This window comes from Scyliorhinus torazame, chromosome 19 (genome assembly GCF_047496885.1).
Source record: "Scyliorhinus torazame isolate Kashiwa2021f chromosome 19, sScyTor2.1, whole genome shotgun sequence".
Taxonomy (NCBI): Eukaryota; Metazoa; Chordata; class Chondrichthyes; order Carcharhiniformes; family Scyliorhinidae; genus Scyliorhinus; species Scyliorhinus torazame.
In genome coordinates this window covers 56,767,860-56,789,105 of record NC_092725.1, presented here as the reverse complement: position 1 = coordinate 56,789,105, position 21,246 = coordinate 56,767,860, and the positions used below count along the sequence as shown (strand labels likewise).

Sequence of the window (21,246 nt, the reverse complement as noted above, 5' to 3'; positions counted from 1 at the left end):
CATTGGCAAGTTGAATGTAATATTTAACCAAAATAAAAATGTCCCAGGGCCTGTTTTTTGGCTACGGTCCTGTCTCTGAAGTAAACCCGCCTCCCCCCCCCACTCCCCCCAAAAATTTGATTTATAAAAGGGTCATCTTGCAAACAGCAGTTAATTTTGAATTGGGTGTGTATAAAAGAAAACAAATGGGCCTCGCCTGCCCAGTAAACTGTTACTGGAGCAGCGCACAGAAATATTGGAAGTGAGATGTCCTGGTTAGTGGAGGAAAAAAAACAGACTACTATCACAGCCGTCGAGTTTGTAGCTGTTACAAATTGGCAGCGTAAAATATACAGAGAGATGAGAAAAGAAGCCTGTTCAATAATTATAGTTGCCAACTCCGGTTGGATGGATGAGTGGCTGGAGATTTCATCAGCCTCATTTCCTTATGTCTCAAATTTCCCCCACCCAATAAAACAGCCACCCACCAATCCTCCAAGTATATTTTTAAACCAACAAACTAAAAGCGGCGGAAGTAAACAAAGAAAGTTCCTGTTTTAGTGGGTCCCCATGCCCCCCCCCCAGGTTTCCCTTGCAGCAACGTCTGAACACTCTAGGACAGTCCTACACATTACATCGGCGATACGTACGCACACACGTGGTACAACCTGAGCTGCACGCACTGGGGGTAATCTAGAAGCCAGAGGGCGTCGACAACCGCATGATGGCGGCACGGTGACACAATGGTTAGCACTGCTGCCCCACAGCTCCAGGAACCCGGGTTCAATTCTGACCCTGGGTGACTGTGTGTGTGGAGTTTGCTGGCCCCCCCCCCGTGTCTGCGTGGGTTTCCTCCGGGTGTTCCGGTTTCCTCCCACAGCCCAAAGATGTGCAGGTTCGGTGGATTGGCCATGCTCAATTCCCTTCAGTGTCCAAAAGGTTAGGGGGAGTTACTGGGGATAGAGTGGAGGCATGGGCTTAAGTACGGTGCTCTTTCCAAGGGCCGGTGCAGACTCGATGGGACGAAAGGCCTCCTTCTGCACTGTAGGGATTCTACGATTCCAATCAGTCAAAGCATATTTACAAAAATACAACACAATATCTACAACAAGAACCAAATAAACAATGCTTACTTAAACTTGATGCAAGTTATGACGGGGAAAAAAATCAATCGCAAAACAAACATTATTCTTGCAAACAAGAGCTTGTTATCCCAATTCGTTTTTATCCCTTGTGTTTCTTGACTAGTGTCGTCTCCCCCCCCCCCCCAAAGAATTTGAATCTGGTTCGCCCAGGGCAAAAGAAAAAAGTTTTGTTTTAGGTTAAGAAAGAGAGGCCACATCTTTTATTCTGTTTGGATCCCAAAAGGCTGTAAATCTAACTGTAATAACGCGTAGAAGTGACCAACAGGTACAATTAAACTGCTGCTGTTAAAGTCTCTGTATAACATGTCGCTAGGTTTAATTTACAAACAAAAATGCGTGTGTAAGGCTTTGAGGGGTTTAAGTGTGTGATGTGTGCTGGTCAGTGTGGTGATACATTAACTTTGCAGCTTAATTGGATAAAACATTCCCTCCCGTTTTCTCCTGGAAAGAATAGGAACTACTGTTGTGGAACGAGGAGGGGCTCAGTCCCCATCCCAACACATCCCGCTTCAAATCTGGCACCGGGATTCAACCCCAACATTGTTTTTTTGTTTGTTTAAAAAAGGACACAAACAGTTGTTACATATTCAACAAAGAAGGCTCATGACCACCTTCGAGACAATATCCCACTGACATTGGTGAGCTCCAGGATACCAAGTGAACACTGACGACAAAACGAGATTCATTTTCAGTCACTGCACTGTGCACTTTATAGACAGAAATTATACAGACCACTGTCATCACAGCATACACTCATTATCTTAGGTGGCACTGAGATACACAACTGTTCTCATGCACTATGTTAGCGCAAACCAATAGGATACGAAGAAGTGAACCCAACAAAATAGCGTGCCAAGTCCAACTCTATATACACAACTGGAAGATGAACTTCTGCTCCCGGACTAGTGGACAATTCGCGACCCCTCTCCGCTCCGCTCCATTCCTGAATGTCCACGTTAGGTTGTGCTCTTCTGGTCACTTGCGTTGTTCATCTAGACACCCAGGACCTTTAGGCATTCGCTGCTCATCGTTGCTTTTTTTCTTAACGTGCATGTAATGACAAGTCAGGAGATAAGTGTGAATGGATAAACTCTACGGATTTATTGGTGCATGGGGCACTGGGTGGCTCCCCTCGCCCGTGTTAGACAAAGGAGTTCATGGCATTGACCGGGGACGGGGCCTCGGAGCTTTCGTTGCCCTCCACGGCCTCTTTTTCCTTCTTCCCGCTGTATTGTCCAATAAAAGACCCGTCTTCGTTAAACTGCCCTTCCCCACCTTCGCCGTAGTCAACCAGGCTGTCATCGCTCACTCCCTTCTTAACTGTCCCATCCGAAGGTGTCCGGCTACCTTTAAGTGGTTTATGGTCCTCAGTGTCACTGAAAAGGAGAATGACATTCAATAAAGTTTGAAAACGCAAATACAGTGCAGAGCAAAAAAAAACTGCTTAACTCACAGGAGGATCAATGCGGGTACTCCCAAATGTAGATTCCACCATTGGAATGAACTGGGAAGCCATTCTAATGAAATACTCCCATTACATTACATGACATCTAAGGTTTGGGGGGAGGGTTGCCATACATCATCCAGTTTGACCAATCACATATCTCACTCCATCTACAATCAATGGGTTACAATTACAATCCAAGACATTTCAAAGTAGGAAGGAATCATGGAAGGAAGAAATGGAAATGAGCAGTTCATGGGGTGACATGTTGCACTATCTAGGAAAGGATGGCAGCATTTATCAAACAAGGAATGGCACTTGGGATGCCCTTTTCTAGCCCAGGGTGAATCTAAAGTCGTGGCCACATGTTATTACTTATCAGTCGTCTCCATGACCAGGATTTCCATTCAGATTGTAAATGGAGCCTGTTGGGCCACTGAGAACTGCCACTGACAGTCAACTGAGATGCAAAGCAGCAATAAATATTAGTCAGGGGATTCAAGGATACATCTGGGACCTTTGGGCTGGAAAAGGGATGATGCTAGTTGACTGTTAGTTAGCAGGAAGCGGGAGGGTGATATGCAAGTGGGAAAAGAAATGGAGACTGCTCTGAAATGAAGGGAGTTTGTACTAAGCTCATTCCATGACATAGAAAGGTTAAGCAAATGCTGTAGGGGGGAGGCATTCAAATCATTCAGTGTTACTCGAGGCATGCCAGACTTTCATGTTGCCACCTTACCTTTCCAGAGACCTACATTTTCCATTAAAGAATGCAGAAGAAATAAATGAAAACAGTCAGAAGAAACAGCAAGGTCAGTCTGTTGTCAGGCGCGAGTAATTCATGGACAGCTGGCCCAGTTTTTAATAAGGGGGGGGGGGGAGAGCATCTAAAAGCTGTATTAGCAAAAAGAAAAAGGAGAGACCAACCAAAGGTAAACACATGCGAAAACAACCCTTGCTATCCCACACTGCTAACCACTGGCGGTCCTCCATGGGCAGTCGAAGGAGACGGAGTGTCTTTAAGACAGAGATAGATAGCTTCTTGATTAATGAGGGTCAGGGGTTATGGCGAGAAGGCAGGAGAATGGGGATGAGAAATTTATCAGCCGTGATTGAATGGCAGACTCAATGGGCCGAATGGCCTAATTCTGCTCCGACGTCTTATGGTCTGTCCGAGCAACGACTGATGTGCTCGCATTGCCTAACAGTTCAGGGAGACCCCCTCTGCGATTCTACAGAGAGATTCTGGACAGGTCTCCCTGGTTTCTGACACTTTCCAACAAAAGGTGACTCTTCCCCCCCCCCCCCCCCCCCGGTTAATGGTTAGAAACGTCAGCCCATCCTGAAGGACCAAAGGTAACCATGGTGCTCTGAACATGTGTCGCAGAATGTCTCGGCAATACGGTTTTCTTTTCAGAAACAGAATTCACAGCAAAACCTAGTTACCGTCAAACCTTAACACACTGAGTGGTCGGCGTTGATTTTGTTTATCCACAGTTAGAAAACTTTGAATGTTGAGAAATCCATGACCAAAAACACTTTAAAGCCAACAAATACTTTTTGAAGTGTAGTCACCATTATAATTTAGTAGCTGCAACTGCTAATTTGGGTACAGCGAAGCAGTGAGGACCAGATTAACTATTTGACTGATGTTGGTTTTAGTTGATACCACCAAGACTTATTAATGCTGACTTACAATTTACCAAAAAAAATGTTGGTTTTCAACTGATCTTTGCTGGATCACCCATTCTGGGAGGCAGGATATGTTTCCTGAATACCAGGAAGATAGAGGGATGGGAATGAAGGATGGGCATGTGGCAGAATGAAGAAAGGATCCCTCATGAATGGAAACATTATTGGTTTCCCTTGTAGGCCCAGCCTTTGGTGAAACGTTAAGCCATGCAGACCATCAAAGAAAAATCAGCTTTCAACTCCCAGTTAGTTTATCTCAGCCAGGGCACCAGTAGAGGTGCAATAATTGAGCTCAGTACCCCTGGGGTGAAATCACACAGTGACCACTGCTGTGAAATGTGGTGGGTGGCAGGACTGGCCCCAACCTTGGCGCCTTCTAAGTTCAACCAACTGGCCAACACTGACCATTGTGTTTTACACATGCATGATTCAGTGAGAAGGGGCTACCTTGTGGCACTGTGGCCCCACCCTCAATGTAAGAGTCAGAGCCTCTGGGGAAGTGAGAGAAAAGAAACAGCATTAAGGGCCGTCATGTGGAGCACTGAAGATACACCAACTCTGAAGATAGACACTCGTGACTCAGAATCTTTAAGATCCTGAAGGGTAATGAATGGGTGAATACGGAGAGGATGTTTCATACCATATAATCTCTACAGTGCAGAAGGAGGCCATTCAGCCTATTGAGTCTGCACCAACCCTCTGAAAGAGTATCCTACCTAGGATCACTGCACCGCCCTATCCCTGTAACCTCGTAACCCCATCTAACCGTCACATCTTTGGACACTATGGGACAATTTAACATGGCCAATCCACCTCACCTGCACACCTTTGGACTGTGGGAGGAAACCGGAGCACCCGGAGGAAACCCATGCAGACACTGGAGAATGAGCAAACTCCACATCCAGTCACCACAGGCCAGAACCAAGCCGGGTCTCTGGCACCGTGAGGCAGCAGTGCTAACCACTGTGCTACCATGCCCCACCCCTAATTCTTACAGGAAAATTTAGAACTAGGGATCACTGTGCATAAATAAGGGGTTGGTCACTTAAGACAGATGAGGAGAAACTTTTTTCTCTCAGAGTGTTGGATGTCTCTGGAACTCTGGCCGGGATTCTCTAAAAACGGAGCAAAGTGTTGATGTCGACGTAAACATCGGAGGGTTACACGCCGGCTTCAACGGGCCTCTTGGCTCAGAGACTCTGTAGCCCACAGGGGGCCAGCACAGCGCCGGAATGCTCTGCCGCTGCTTCAACTGCCGTACGCGGCACTTCAATGCGCGCCGCAGCCACCGCGGGTCCGCGCATGCGCGCGGCAGCCCCTTGTGCACCGGCGCCGCGCAACATGGTGGAGCCACACAGTGGGCTGGCGCAGAAGGAGGTAGCCCCCCCCCCCCCCCCTCACCAGATCGCGCGCATGTCGATCGGTGGCCCCCGAGCATTCAAAAGTTGCTCAGCGATCATTAGTGACCGGGCTAGGTGACCAATACCATGTGCAATAGTAGAAGCTGCTCAACTGTAAAAGGAATCCGAACAAGATCTAACCCTATCCTTATCTACAATTGTCAGTGATGATCGGGAAATCTGCTTTACCTATTCCAAACCCAGATGCACTTGGGGTTGAGGTCAGTTCGAAGTCAATGTCTTGACATATACAATTGCTGACCAAGTTCACAAAACACACTCCCCTCGTGTAAATCTGTGGAAGGGCTGAGGCAAAAACTTTATCCAAGAAGGTGGTGGTGGGCTGCTTTCTTGAACAGGACCAGTGTAAGCAGTTTCGATACAACTGAACAGTTTACTAGGTCCCTTCAGAGGGCAGTTCAGGGTTAATCCCTTTGGTGTGAGAACAAGAGGACAGGAACATCCGGCCTTTTTCACCAGCGGAATCTTCCCGTCCCGTCAAAGGTGACCTCCCCACGGTGGGTTCCCCGGTGGTGGGACGGGCAAGTCTTCCAAACGCCAGAGACATCGGCGGGACCGGAAGATCCTGCCGATGGCCAATGGGCAGCAGTCTCCGCCGCCGGAAAAAATGCAGTGGGTGGGGGTGGGAGGAGGACAGAAAATCCAGCCCAAAGTTGGGTACAGGCTTGGTAAGGGCAGCAGATTTCCTTACCTAAAGGACTTCGGTGAACTAGTTGGGGTTTTTACTACTGTCCACCTTTATGATAAATAGATTTTTATTTCCAGATTTATTGTTTTGTGACTGAATTCTAATTTTCAAATGGCCACTGTGGCAAACTTCAAAAGTACTTCATGGTCTTCAGGCATTTGGAACATTCTGAGGCTGTGAACAGAACTCGATATATTGTATGAATGAATGTATGTCTTATTTCCTTTTTTTTCAATGGCACTTTGGTGCCAGGTTTTGTATGTAAACTTACATGGAGTGCAACTGTGCAAACCTAATTAAGTTGGACCCTGACAGTCAGCAGACAGAAAAGTTCCCAACAATACTCAACACACTTCCCAAATATTAGATTTGCTGCTGACACCCAGTGGTAGAACATTAGAACTGTACAGTACCATTCTTATCATTAACCTGGTGGGTTGACCAATTTGAGCATAACTGATGCTTTTAATTATATCCAATTGGAATGCCAAGAGTCTGCGAGATACTTAGATGTGGGCAGCACGGCAGCACAGTGGCTAGCACTATGGCTTCACAGCGCCAGGGTCGCAGGTTCGATTCCCGGCTTGGGTCATTGTCTGTACGGAGTCTGCATGTTCTCCCCGTGTCTGCGTGGGTTTCCTCCGGGCGCTCTGGTTTCCTCCCACAGTCCAAAGATGTGCGGGTTAGGTGGATTGGCTATGCTAAATTGCCCTTAGTGTCCAAAAAAAGGTTAGGTGGGGCTACGGGTAAAGGATGAAGGTGTGGGGATGGATAGGGTGCTCTTTCCAAGGGCCGGTGCAGACTCGATAGGCCAAATGGTCTCCTTCTGCACTGTAAATTCTATGATTCTATGAAAACTTTGAACAGCAAAATTAGAGCCTCAAGTTAGTTAGGAATTGATATGTGCAGTGTTGGTATGAATGCAATGTGCAAATATAGCCAAATCTAAGAGTCATGACTTGAATTTAGCTCCCATCATCTTTTTATTCCCAACAACTGAGTGTGCTCTCCTCCCCCTTCTTCCCTTACCCCGCAGTCCATACTGTTGCTTCAGTTAGAATTCCCTCTCAATTATTTTTCTGATCTAATTTACATTTGTGGATGCTCTAAAGTTAGATGGCATTGTAGCCTAGACGAATTGCAAGGAGATACTGACAGACAAGGCGAATGGGCAAAATTATGGCTGATGGAATTCAATATAAGAAAGTGTGAGGTTATCCATTTTGGACTAAAAAAGGATAGAGCAGAGTACTTTCTGAATGGAACGAGGTTAGGTACAGTGGATGTCTAAACATACTTGGGGGTTCAGGTGCACAGTTCCTTAAAATGCCAGGAACAAGTGCAAAAAATAATCAAAAAGGCTAATGGAATGCTAGCTTTTAGGTGACTGGAATATAAGGGGTTATGCGGCAGCTATACAAAACCCTGGTTAGACCCCATTTGGAGTACTGTGAGCAATTCTGTGCACCACACCTTAGGAAGGATATTTTGGCCTTGGAGGGAGTGCAACGTAGGTTTACAGAAATGGGCCGCGATTCTCTGGTCCGGCGCCAGTGTGCCGGCGCCAAAACGGGAGTACTTTACTCTGGTTCCGAGACCCGATTCTCGGGTCCTGGTGGGGAACCACGGCGCTGGAGTGGCCCATGCCGCTCCAGCTGCCGGTCCCGGCATCGACCCAGCGCATGCGCACTGGCATCCCAAATGGCGCAGGGATCCAGGAGCTGGCGCGGAGGAGAAGTGGTCCGCAGCCAGAGAGGCTGGCCCGCCGATCGGTGGGCCCCGGTCGCGAGCCAGGCCACTACGGAGGCCCTCCCCGGGGTTGGACCCCCCTCCCCCCCCACAGGCCGCCCCCGGACCCTTCAACCCTGAGGTCCCGCGGGCCCAGAGCATGTTAGAACGGCGCTGACGGGACTCGGATTTTTGTTAGGATGGCCGCTCGGCCCTTCCGGGCCGGAAAATCGCGGCGCCGCCGGAGGATCGCCGCTACAGCCCATTTTTTCCCGGGCAGGAGATGGCGTTCCGGCGTCGGGGCCCGATTCGCGCGGTCCACCGCCGATTCTCCGGCCGGGCGGGGGTCGGAGAGACGCGCCCATGATACCTGGATTATAAGGGTTGTGTTACGAGGAAAGATTACTCAAAAGAGACCTGATTTTGCTAGAATTTAGAAGGTTAAAGGGTGATCTGATTGAAGTATTCAAGATATTTCCACTGGTTGGAGATTATAAAATTGGGCTAAACACTAGGGCTAAACCATTCAGGAGAGATATTAGGAAGCACTTCTTCACTCAGAGGGTGGTAGAGGTTTGGAATTCCCTCCCACAGACAGTAGCTGAAGCTAGATCAGTTGTTAATTTTAAATCTGAGATAGCAAGCAAAGATATTAAGGGATTATGTGCCAAAGGCAGGTATATGCAGTTAAGACACAGATCAGTCATGACCAGATTGAATGGTGGGACAGTCTCGTGGGGCTGAATGGCCTACTCCTGATCCGAATGTGCAGAATTGATCCCAGGAGTGAGCATATGGGCACTAATAGGTCTTTCAATACTGACGCTAAATTCTTCATTTGTACAACAGGTGTTGTAGAATATTGGCTGCTGATTCACTAATGACCATGGGCATTGCAAGCCAGGTGGGTAGATCCTCATGGTTCCATTATCTTAACGAGCCTTAGTCAACGCACCATACTTGGTTTCAGTGATTAGAGAGACACCATCCTAAAGCAGAAACTGGGGAAACAGGGCGGCACGGTGGCACAGTGGTTAGCACTGTTGCCTAACAGCGCCAGGGACCCGGGTTGAATTCCGGCCTGGGGTGACTGTCTGTGTGGATGTTGTTCGTTCTCCCAGTGTCTGCACGGGTTTCCTCCGGATGCTCCGGTTTCCTCTCTCAGCCCAAAGATGGCAGTTTAGGTAGTTTGGCCATGATAAAATTGGCCCCTAGTATCCAGGGATATGCAGGTTAGGTTACGGGGATAGGGCGGAGTGGATCGGTACAGACTCAGTGAGCTGAATGGCCTCCTTCTGCACTGTAGTGATTCGATGATTCCATGATGATTCTATGGAACAAAGTGTGGATTTTTCTTTTTTCTCCAGGCTTCTCTCCACCCATTCTTTCTCTTTTATTTGACCTTCAGTCCTTATCTTTCTCTCTCTTTACACGTCTTCCCTCAAAGTTGGTAACTCCTGCTGGGGCTTGGAAGGGTAGGTGTGGGGAGAGGAATTCCATGGGAAGCTTATTCACAGGCAAGGCAAAAACACAATTTGACGCCAACAATCTGAAGAAGGAAGCATGCTGCCTCGAAGGAGGAGGCAAATTGATGCATTAATGGGCAGCGAGGAAAACAAACCAGCAATGGGAGGGTGGAATTCCGAGCAAAGAGGATTTTAAAGTATGCAAATTGATGAATGTTACTAACATTCTGAAGTGAAATTCTTCTTCACCTTGATTTGTGATTGGCATAAATTATTTTTAGCCATTTAAAATTCAAATAACGTTTCCTACTTGACAAGGTCTCATTTGAAGCTGTGATTAGGATGAACTAGTTAAATAGAATATTTACACACCATTCTGGCTTGCACTTTGCATTTTACCAGCTAGTGTTAGAACTGTCATTTGATTTGGTTTCATTCCATTTTTGTTTTGCATTTGAGGACTGCTTTAAAACCTTACCAGAGAGCAAACCTCATTGCTCCACACTCTGTAGCTTTCCCAGTCCAGGTAGTCTCTCATTTTCTAATTTGGATTGTATCATTCCCCACAGTGATCAGTGATCAAACTCACTTTTTAGTGTAGAATTGAGCTTGACAGGGTGGTGGTTGGGGTGAGGGAGCTGTCAGCTTTATTTCCAAATTTTTCCAATGAAGGGGCAATTTAGCATGGCCAATCCTCGTACCCTGCAGATCTTAGGGTTGTGTGGGTGAGAGCTAGGCAGACACGGGGAGAATGTGCAAACTTTACATGGTCAGTGACCCGGGGTCGGGATCAAACCTGGGTCCTCGGCGCTGTGAGGCAGCAGTGCTAACCACTGCATCACCGTGCCGCCGTCTGTCAGCTTTATTTCCTCATACCACTATCCTATTTGGGTTACGAAAGGGGGAAGAAAATCTGGCCAGAATTCGTACTCCTCATTGTTATTCAAGATCCCTGCTTGGCAACTGGGCCTAGCTGTGATGTGGTGTGCCATGTGTCAACTGGGTCTGGGCCAAATTGTGATGGTCACCTGGGCTGCAAAACCTGCTGACAACGCAATATCGTAGCTGCTCGAATGTGCTGAGGACTAGGCTTTGCAGCGCCAACATCACCATTTGTAGTTTTCAGAAGTGGAAGGGGAGGAAATTAGATTTAAAAATTGTAGGATGAACACAAAGCAAAGTTTGTCTCCTCCCTCCAGGTGGTAGTCAGGCCCTGTACGGAACCTGCCCCATTTTGATCCCTGTGAAGTCAAAGGGAGGCAAATCAAGAGGGCTCTATAACATGTTCCATCAGGGAGTGTGAGAGAAGACTGAACATTAGCCTGCAAACATTTAGCAGGAAATGGGTGGCCGTGGTACATGTGGCGAGAGAGTTGGTCGCCCCAATTGTCTTTGGTCATGCTCGGATCATCGAGCTCACTCTTTGGGGGAGCACCTCCAGTCTGTCTGTGAATTAAACAAACCGAAAGCAAACACGGTGCACTTCCGTCTGATAGTACAGCCGTGCATCCAAAGGCATGTTTAAATAAAAGAGCAGGAATGGATGTGACACGGTGTTTTATTACCTTCACACCTGGTATTTGCGTTAGGCTGGTAGTGATGTAGGCTCATTAGCAACAACTGGATTGACAAACACAGGAACAAGAGAAAGCCCTCCAGTCCCTCCAGTCAGATAAATATGGCTGAACTGTATCTTGGCTCCATCCGCCCACCTTAGGTTCCACACCCTTTATCACTCAAGTTAGAAGAAAATCTATCTTCATTTTGAGCTTTCCAGTTGACCTTGTCGCAACTGTTTTTTGAGAGAAAGAATTCCAGCTTTCCACTATCTGCTTTCTCATCATCAACAGTGAACATTCGAGCTGTAATTTTATATTGTACCCCCATTCTTCTAGAACTCTCCATCCCTTCCCCCACTCCTGTACCCAACCCTCCCCACCAAAGGAAATAATTTCTCTTCATCTGATCCTATCATCATGTTAAACACCGCAGTAGACCTTTAACTCTTTTGGTACCTGCAACATTCTGGTGAATCAAAACTACATCCCCTCGAGAGTCAATATAACCTTCCTCACGTGTGGTGCCTGAACCAAATACTATTCAACAGTCCAGATAGGAGCTCACTAAAACTTGATCCAACTGGAGCATATATTTTTATATCCAGTCCTCTGGAGACCAAGGCTATCATTTGGTTATTTTATTAGTGTTTTTAGCTATCCACTAAAGCTTTTTGTAATTTCTGTACATGGACTGTAAAACCCTGCCATTTCTGTGCGTCCTGCCATTTCAAAATAGACTGGTCTGTTTTTCACATGTCCCAAGTAGATGACCTCACATTTTCTTATGTTTAGTAGAATTTGAGAAAGGCGGCACAGTGGTTAGCACTGCCGTCTCACAGCGCCAGGGACTCGCGTTTGACTTTAGCCTCAGGTGGCGGTCTGTGTGGACTTTGCACGTTCTCCCCCATGTCTGCGTCGGGTTTCTCCGGGTGCTCCAGTTTCCTCCCACAGCCCAAAGGTGTGCAGGTTTGGTGGATTGGCTATGCTAAAATTGGTCCTTAGTGTCGAAAGATGCACGGGTTAGATGGATTGGCCACGCCAAAAATTGTCCTTTAGTGTCCAAGGGTGTACAGGTTAGGTGACGGGGATAGGGTGCAGTGGATGAGGAGTGGACCTGGGTCGAGTGCTCCACTGGAGGGTCAGTGCAGACTCAATGGGCCGAATGGCATTCTTCTGCACTGTAGGATTCTATGATATTCTGATAACAAAACAAAAAAGTCATAAACACCCCAGATAGTTCAGCTGGTGAAACAATGAATAGGAGGGTCCCAAGTTCAATATAGGGTACATACTGAGCTGATGATCTCAGTCAGAATGCCAAAATGTGTCAATGTTCCTGCCTTAAGGAGGGGAAGATCACTCCTTGGTTCACCTCCTGGCAAGCACACGTATGGACAATGAGCGGGGCCAGGACTTGGCTGTTTTGCCAATAGTTAGAATAGCCTGCGGGCATTCAGCTTCACACAAAAAAGATGGCCACTTGGGCGAGGAACTGGATGGTGACCTTGCATGTGTGCTGTGGGCAGGAACCAGTGTCTTAGGGTCAGGGGGAGCGAGCTGAACGCTTGGACAACCAAGGTGATGGACATGAAACAGTGCGTGCGTGTACATGCCTTCTATTCTAGTAACCCCTGTGGGTGCAAAGTGCTGAAAACAAGCTCATGCGTTGAAAGAAACGTTAGAAATCAGTTCTCAGAGGTTTAATCAAAGACAGCAGAATCAAGTTCAAAATCCAACATATTCAGCTGAGTTTCAGCTTTCCAGACAAGCAACATTGTCGGCCAAGAACATTACACTGTGCCTTAGCGTGAACACATTTACCCTTTACTTTCATTAGGGTGCAACAATCCCTACTTTCTTTTCAAAACTTTCCCCTCTTTCCTCCCAGCCCCCGCACCTGAATATGTTGGCCTCACTGGCAGTGATATCTCGCATTGCGCTTAAATAGCCATTCCTTATTTGTGAGGCTCAGAGAGGGTAATGTTGGCAGGTTAGTTGGCTGGGAAGGCATTATAGCCAAGCTCAGACCTGTCCCTTCCAACACTGCCATAAATATTGATATCAATTGATCATTTGTTGCACCCTAAAGATTTGTAGAAATAGCAAGGCAGCATAGATGGACAGCAACATACAACTAATTGTACAAAACAGAGGTACTATATATATCTGTAAATATTTAGCAGTAATGTACATCAACATTAAAGCTTACACAGCTTGGTTATCATACAAAATGGAAAAGAACTTCAAGTACAGGTATTAGAATTACAAGAACATATGAGGCTTCAATAGCACAATAAACCTTTGGCACTGTATTGGAGATGATGCTCTTCCCTGTCTCAGAAGTGCTCACTTTGTATGAAAGGGATGGGATCTTTGTGATAAAATGGTTGGTCACACCATTTTTCTTTTCAATTCGCCAAATGCACAAGGTAAACTCCGTTGCTGTCAACATGTAATGTGGGCATGATATAAAGGGCACACAGCTCTCCTCTCCCATTGTGTGGTACCCAAAGCCCCCTCCCCTTTAAGGAATGTAGCCAAATTTCCTCCCCCTGTAAAGAATGTAGAAGGGGCTCCTCCCCTTTAAGAAATAAACATAGAGGCCACACCCCTCAAACAATATAAGGAACCACTCATCAACGCCAGCATCCAGTATTCCAAAGAATAATCTTTCCAGATCCCTCACCACCTTCATCTCCACCTCTCCTGAAATTGCTAACCTGCACTGGGACAGATGCAGAGTGTCCGCCGATACTTCACCCAGTTATTTATAAGACATTGCCAGAATGTAGCAACCTGTGAAAAGCATCACAGTGGGGCCCAATCCTTCCCACTGCTGGTGTGAGCGCGCACGCACACTTACCAACAGGATTGTCCAACTGAGACCAGCGACCGCCCCTCTGGACCCTCTGGGTTTTGAGGCTCTGACGAATCAGTGGAGTAAAAAATACGCTGAACCTATCTGGCTCTCCCTCAAAAAATATACACCCAGAAATAGGCAATAAATAACATTGAAAACCTTTGGTAGAAATATCAACTTTCAGGACTTCGGTCGAAGCAACCACAAAACAGGCCATCTCAAGGAACTACTTGGAAGAAAGATTCTTTCAGGTCCTAAAAGATCAATAGGTGAATGAGAAATTTTCCACGCACTGTGCTCTAGCTCTGACTCTGAATGCGAGTCTGTATGTGTTATTTTTCTCTGTATAAATTGTACAGTCACCGACATACACATTGAAGAGTACTCTGATGTAATTAACAAATGGGCTATTTTACAACCCTTCCCACAGTGGCGGCAATCTTCAGTAAAGTGCTGGAACAGCCTGTCAGGAGAGAAGGGTCACTTCAGGGAGGGGATCTAGGTCAGTGTGTCAGAGAGTGAAGGGTCACTCCGGAAGGTCAAAGGTTCATTTCACGGAGTTTTGAGAGAATATAAAGCCAATACTATCGAGGTGAAACGGGTATCACTGATTATCAAAAGGTGCACATTGCACAATTACTAAAGTCCATTTGTTACAAATGAAGTAACTGATCTGCATTGTATTTGAGTTTAAGCAGCTTGAATTACACCATCCTCTGAGTGAAAATGCTTTTCCTCAAATTCCGTCTAAATCTCCTGCCCCTTACTCTAAATCAATGCCCCCTAGTTATTGGTCCCTCTACTAAGGGGAAAGATTTCTTCCTATCTACCCTATTTACGTCCATCATAATTTTGTACACCTTAATTAGCAACCCCCTCCCCATTTATCCCCCCGCCCGCTCCCCCCTCACCCTTCTCTGCTCTAAGGAGAACAACCACAGCCTAACCAGGATCTCTTCATAGCTGCAATGCTCCAGCCCAGGCAACATCCTGGTGCATCACCTTTGCACCCTGTCTAGTACAATCGCAGCTGAAAGAATCTTCCTTTAGAATTACATAATTTGAGATTTGAAGAGAGATATTGCAAATCAAGAAGCCTTAAAATAAAATTGAAATGATAATGATCAAACCTGTGCCTCATGGGGCTTATTTCTTCATGTTGCCTGGTTGTTTTAAATAGCTTTATTCCACCAAAATGCCATTTAAAGCAGGCAATTCATGGAACAGGCCTTGTGGAGCTTGGACAGTATAGGGTCTGTGGGGTATAGGGTTGCCAGGATTAACCTGGAGTCTCCAGGTATTGAAGGGCAATCTCTAGGACACTGTTGTGTGCAGCCTGGAGAAATACTATCGAGATATTAAAAAAAGATTGTTTTAAACAATTATTCTTTGAACATTGGTCCTTAATGAAGGTTAAAAAATTTACAATGGGGGAAAAGGCTGTTTGGCCGACAGTCAAAGATCATCCAATTGGGTCATGAGCTTTTATTCGATTTCCGATTGGCGTAGGAAGGCCGTGTGTTACAAGGTTGGATGTGATGGTTGACTATTGGCTGGAGCGTGGGGAAAAGCCATGTGATGAAGCCTTCAGGAATACATTTTATCACAGCTGACAATCTGAGTGAGGTATCTACTGTCCTCAAGCTTCGGTTCACCTAGTCTCAAATAACACTGACCCCTGCTTCCAAGGCCAGAACTACTGAGTTGAAGATAAGGGACTAGCCGACTTTTTGAATGTTTGAACTCCACGTGCATTGTGCATAATCATAGAATGTATACAGTGGAGAGGAAGGCCATTCGGCCCATCCAGTCTGCACCAACCCTCTGGAAGAGCACCCGACCTAGGCCCATACCCCTGTAACCCCACCTAACCGTTGGACAATGTAGTGCTTTTGTTTGTTCGACAACACTTCGCTGAATATTCCATGTTGCCATATATTCCAATCAAATTTCATCAAAGTTTGGCAAACTTTTAAATGTTAGCTTCCTACTGAGGTGAAATATAGATCGGCTGTAAAAGTCAACTTTCACATAAACCCGAGCCAAACTTAAGCTGCCCAACCGCAAGCCTTTATTGTGCAGGAAAATCAGTTCCACAGGCCCGTTTTGGGGTTCATGTCCACAGACTGAATCTTAGTAAAACGTATGAACAGGCCTCACACTAAATCTGGCCTAATGCAGAAAAACCCATACAGCAATGTTGATCCTGTTCCCAGAGAGTGTAACCCCTTCCCAGGCACAATACACAGAATAAAAAAGGGCCTTCATTCCATTGTTTCTTCAGGAGCATTATAAAATAAGGTATGACACTGAGCCAATGAAGATCTATTAGATCAGATGACCCAAGCTTTGTCACAGAGGTAGGTTGGGAGAAAGCGAAATAGTGAAGTGGAGAGATGTTGGGAGGAAATTCCAGAACTCGGGGCCTAGATAGCTAAAGGTACAGCTGCCATTGATAGGACAATTACGATTAGGAATGCACAAGAGGCCAGGTTAGAGGACCACTGATATCTCAGAGGGCTGTGGGTGCTGAAGGAGATTCCATGGAGGGATTTGGAAACAGGAATGAGCATTTTAAAGTCAAGATGTTGCTGGACCAGAGGAACGGGAACTTGCTGCGAGTTAAGTCATGGGCAGCAGAGGTTTGACTATCTTCATGTTTATGGAGGTAAGAATGTTGGAGGCCAGCCAGGTGTGTTTTTAAATAATTAAGCCTAGAGTAATGGATGAGGATCTTGAGGAGTTGAGACAGGGATGATGTCGAGGGGGAGCTGGAAAAAGGCAGTCTTAGAGAGGGCATGATTATGAGGTCGGAAGCTCTTCTCAGGATCAAATGTGACACCAGTGAGGAAGACATATGGACTAATAAATGCATGTATTTGCTAAAACAAATCATTTTTGATTAACTTGATTGAGATTTGTAGTAGCAATGGGGATGGTTGAAGAGAGTAGAGCAGGTGAGTTTATGTATACAGACTTTCAAAAGGTGTGCAATAAAATACCACAAAATATACTTGATAGCAAAATTGATGCTGTTGGGATGGAAGCACAGTGGCCGTGTGGTTATACAATTGGCTGAGGGACAGTAAGCAAACTGTAGTGGTGAATGAGTGGGATCGCTGCTCATTTTCTACATTTGGGTCATGCCCAAGTTGGCCGCGGGCGGAGTGGATGTGAAGCATGTTATTAACGCAATATTACCCAAACTGGCCAATGAACAGCCGAACAGAGGGAGTATGTGGGTGGGCGCTTCGAAGGTGCCCCCTCAGGAAGACATCGGCTGCCGAGCTCTCTGAAGGGCCTGCTGACTTGTAAAATGTAAGTATCAGTGGAAAAACGATGCCACGAGTGTCTCGGCAGCATAATCATACGGAGAAACAGATCAAAAGAATTGCCAAAACACCGGAGATGATATGAGGAAACATTTTCTTTCTTTATGCAGCGAGTTGGTACTGCAGTGCACTGTGGAAAAGGTGGCAGAAGCCAGATTCAAGACTAACTTGGAAAGATGTTGGGGGTGGGGAGGATGGTGAAAGAGCAGGGAACACTTGCAGAACACTTCACAAGCGTGATGGGTCGATTGGCCTCCATTTTAGTGCTGAATCATTCTGTGATTCACCATCTGTTTTCACTGTGCAAGCAAGACAACTGTGTTCCACCAGCATAATCTGGACAATTCCTGGTCAAATCTACATTTGGCACACCAAATACCTCACCATTGGTGTGTTATCTAAACTTTCCTGTCAGGTATGACACGCCCCGTAATGAACCTGCCGAGGGGCTGGTTTTCCCAATGTGCATTTGTGGTAGACTTCCTTGTCCACTTATTCTGTACTCCCCTTGGCCTCCTGTTCCTTATGTCAGCATAAACCATACCCTTGAAACAAGCAAGGCTTGGGGCCATGAGTGGGCATTCATTAAGAAACAACAGGCCATTTGAGGTTGACTTCAAGAAGCTCCGCATTATAATCGAGAGGAGAAACTCAGCAGCTTTCAATGATTGCTACCGCTGATTTCGCAACACCATTAAAAGCTTCTCTCTCTTCTCTGATGCACTGTTCAGCGGTCTGATGTGCTAGTTAAGATGTATTGTTGATTAGTTTGTCATTGTATGCCAGCACAGCAGACATTGCGGGAGGCAATGCGAAAAGTACTCAATGCGTATCGACTGCACACCACGTGCAGGGCCAGGGAGCATGCCCATCATCTCTCGGGAAAACTCTCCATCACACCAACCGCATAAACTAGGACTCCAAAGACTTTAATAGTCACTTCTCAGTCGCCTTCTGTTCCACTTATATGTTAGCACATTCATTGAACAGTTAACTGACGAGCTATGGCATTTTTGCATCAGGAATCAATAGCTAAAGAGAAACCTTTTAAATTTATATATTCGGAGCTTGTGAGTGTATTGGCAAGGTCAGTATTTATTGCCCATACCTAATTTCTATTGAGAAGGTGGTGGAAAACTGGGCTGTCACTTTCACCTCATCTCTGGAGTTCAGCTACTTTGTCCTGTTTGAACCAAGGCTGTCAGGAATTGAGTGGCCTTGGCAGAACCCGACCTGAGCTGCAGTGAGCGGGTTATTACTAAACAAGTGCTGCTGGATAGCAACGTCAACAATGCCTTTGCTAATGATTGAGAGTAGATCGATGGGGTGGTAATCAGCCAGACTTTCTGTGGACAGACCATACCTGGGAATTTAGATCCTCTAGATCCTCATCCATTACTCTAGTCAGGCAAATGCTCGTCATTCAGCACTCCTGGCTGAAGATGGTCACAAATATTTCAGCCTTATTTTTTTGCACTCAGGTTCTGGGCTCTGCTATCATCGATGGTGCGGAAAATTGGTTGAACCTGCTCCTTTTCCCTTTTCTTTTTAAATTGTCCACCACCATTCACAATTGGATGTGGCAGGACTGGCAGAGCTTTGATTGGACCTGCTGGGTGTGGGATCACTTCACGCTGGCTATAGCACATGGTTTCCGCTGTTTAGGCTGCAGTTATTCCTTTGTAGTATTACCACCGAGCATGTGGGGAAATGAGTTGATTAACAACCTGCACACCTCTCCAATACACCTATGGCAGGTAGTAAGAACAGGAGAGTTTCCTGGTCAGCCATATTGTAGGAGGTAGCAGCAAACCACTGCAGTAACCGTGGACCAACAAGTCCATTGTCGATAATGCCCTCTTTGGGCATGGTGCCTGAAAGGAGAGAGCTTGAGTAGCTTCACCTGGTTGACATCTCTTTTTTATTAACTATGGTTGTTCTCTAGCTTATTGGCAATGGTGCAATGTAATATGCCAGACTATAAGGTCACCAACGCCTCGTGAATGCCCAATTTTGGGCTTCAGGATCTATCCCATTTGGCACAAGAGTAGTGCCACACAACATGATGGAGGGTATACTGAGCATGAAGATGGGACTTCATCTCCACAAGGACTGTGTGCTGGCCACTCCTACCAATATATTTATGGATAGGAGCAGTTGTGGCAGATGGAATGGTGAGGATGAGGTCAAGAAGGCTTTTCCTTCGTGTTGGTTTCCTCATCAGGCCCAGTCTGGCAGATGTGTCATTCAGGACTCAGTTAGCTCAGTCAGCCCTGATACTTCTATGCTACCTTTGGTGATGACCATGAAGTCTCCCCCTCAATAAGAGGAAATTTCCGCCCTTGCACCCGGAGTATGTATTCCAAGAGATATTCAACATGGAGGAGTGCTGATTCAGCAGTTTCTTTTGTTCCTTCCTGTGGGTTTCGAGGGCTCGACAGTCTTTTGCCCATCCTGAATTGCCCTTAGGAAGGGGAGAACTCCCTTCTTGAACTGCCTCAAGGTAGATTTCCTTCCCCTAAGCACATGCGTATACCAGAAACCAGATTGTGTTTTTCTAACACTCAAATCACCATTATTGAGATTTACCTTTCATTCCAGAATTGAACTGTGGACCTTTAGGAACATCGGGAGACCATTTACCCCTCCAGTCTATTTTGCCATTCAGTAGATCATGGATAATTTGTCCCTGAACTGAAATTTCCTGTCTTTGATTGTATCCCTTAATTCCATCACATAACAAAAATCCATTGATCTCAATGTTTAAAATTTCAGTTGACCCAGCCTTGGGGAGAGAACTCCGGATTTCCACTACCCTTCATGTGATTAAAGGGCTTCTGTATTTGAAGATGGTGCTTCCTCTATCGGAGGAAATAGCTTCTCTGCACTTACTCCAACAAATCCTTTCGTCTTTGTGTTTTAAAAAAAAAAGTTATTCCTTTCTCAAAGCCAATGCGGAGAGTGGACAGGACAAGCCCCTAATCCAGCTTGCTTGCTCCAAAAACCAATTCAAATTCAAACTAAATCCAATTCACATCCCCGCAAGAGAAACATACAAGATCCAAGCTGACAAGGAACGTCATTGCACCTCATGTGGGCTTGATCTGACGCTTGATCTTAGCCGGATGTTGTCAATTGAACCATCTCAGTTGTTCGCAGGGATCATGAGTTGTGTTCCTGATCTGTGATTGTTCTCCCTGGAGAGACACTTTACAGCAAGGCTACAGTATATATATTAGAAACACAGTGCTCCCTCCCATCCAATCAACACCCTTTCCTTCAACCAGCATGCCACACCCACTGAGACCCCCTCCCTGAATACCTCCACCTCTGCCTTCAAAACTCTCATCACCACTCTGCTTTTCTTCTCAGCTCTCCATTTCTGCCCCAAACCCTCAATTTCCCCTTTAATTCTCTTGTCTCCCGGTTCATGTCCACTGTTCTATTCCATGCCCTGAATGCGAGGAAGTTCCTGTTGGATAAGTGCCTGCTGTGGCCATTTTCTCAACATCCCGCTCCAGCAACCCAGCAAATGCAAACCAGCCATGCAAATCCAGAATCAGTCTTTTCCCAAAATGGATGTTCCCGTGGCCAGCTTTTGAAAAAAGTCTGTACATCATTGAGAATTGCATTCAATTTACAGAGTCAGAGGAAGACAACAGTTTAGTTCATGTGTTACCATTGATGAAATTGGGATGTCGGGATCTATGCATGAAACACCGATTACACATATATTTATGCGATAAAAGAGGGAATTGTAGTACTGACAGTTCAGAGTTTCTACACAATTGGAAGAAACAGGGTATTGCAAATTTAAAAAAAAGCCACAACCCCAACACAGACCATTCACAGTTTCAAAGCTCACTACGTTCAATAGGCCCAGCCTCAAGGACTCCGACCAGCCGGGTAGCTCTTCAATGAGACAGTACAGA

General features: G+C 46.1%; 1 protein-coding gene across 40 annotated transcripts in view; it reads right to left on the bottom strand.

Moving 5' to 3' along the window:
• Window positions 1-1,805: 1,805 nt before the first annotated feature.
• The window catches only part of nrcama (neuronal cell adhesion molecule a), a 529,817-nt gene continuing 510,376 nt past the window's right edge, over window positions 1,806-21,246 (bottom strand). For all 40 annotated transcript variants that reach the window (XM_072484330.1, XM_072484333.1, XM_072484335.1 and 37 more), the window contains one exon: window positions 1,806-2,500. In XM_072484330.1, coding sequence (XP_072340431.1) covers window positions 2,266-2,500 — 235 coding nt within the window. In that variant the 3' untranslated portion in view covers window positions 1,806-2,265. The remainder of the gene's footprint in view (window positions 2,501-21,246) is intronic.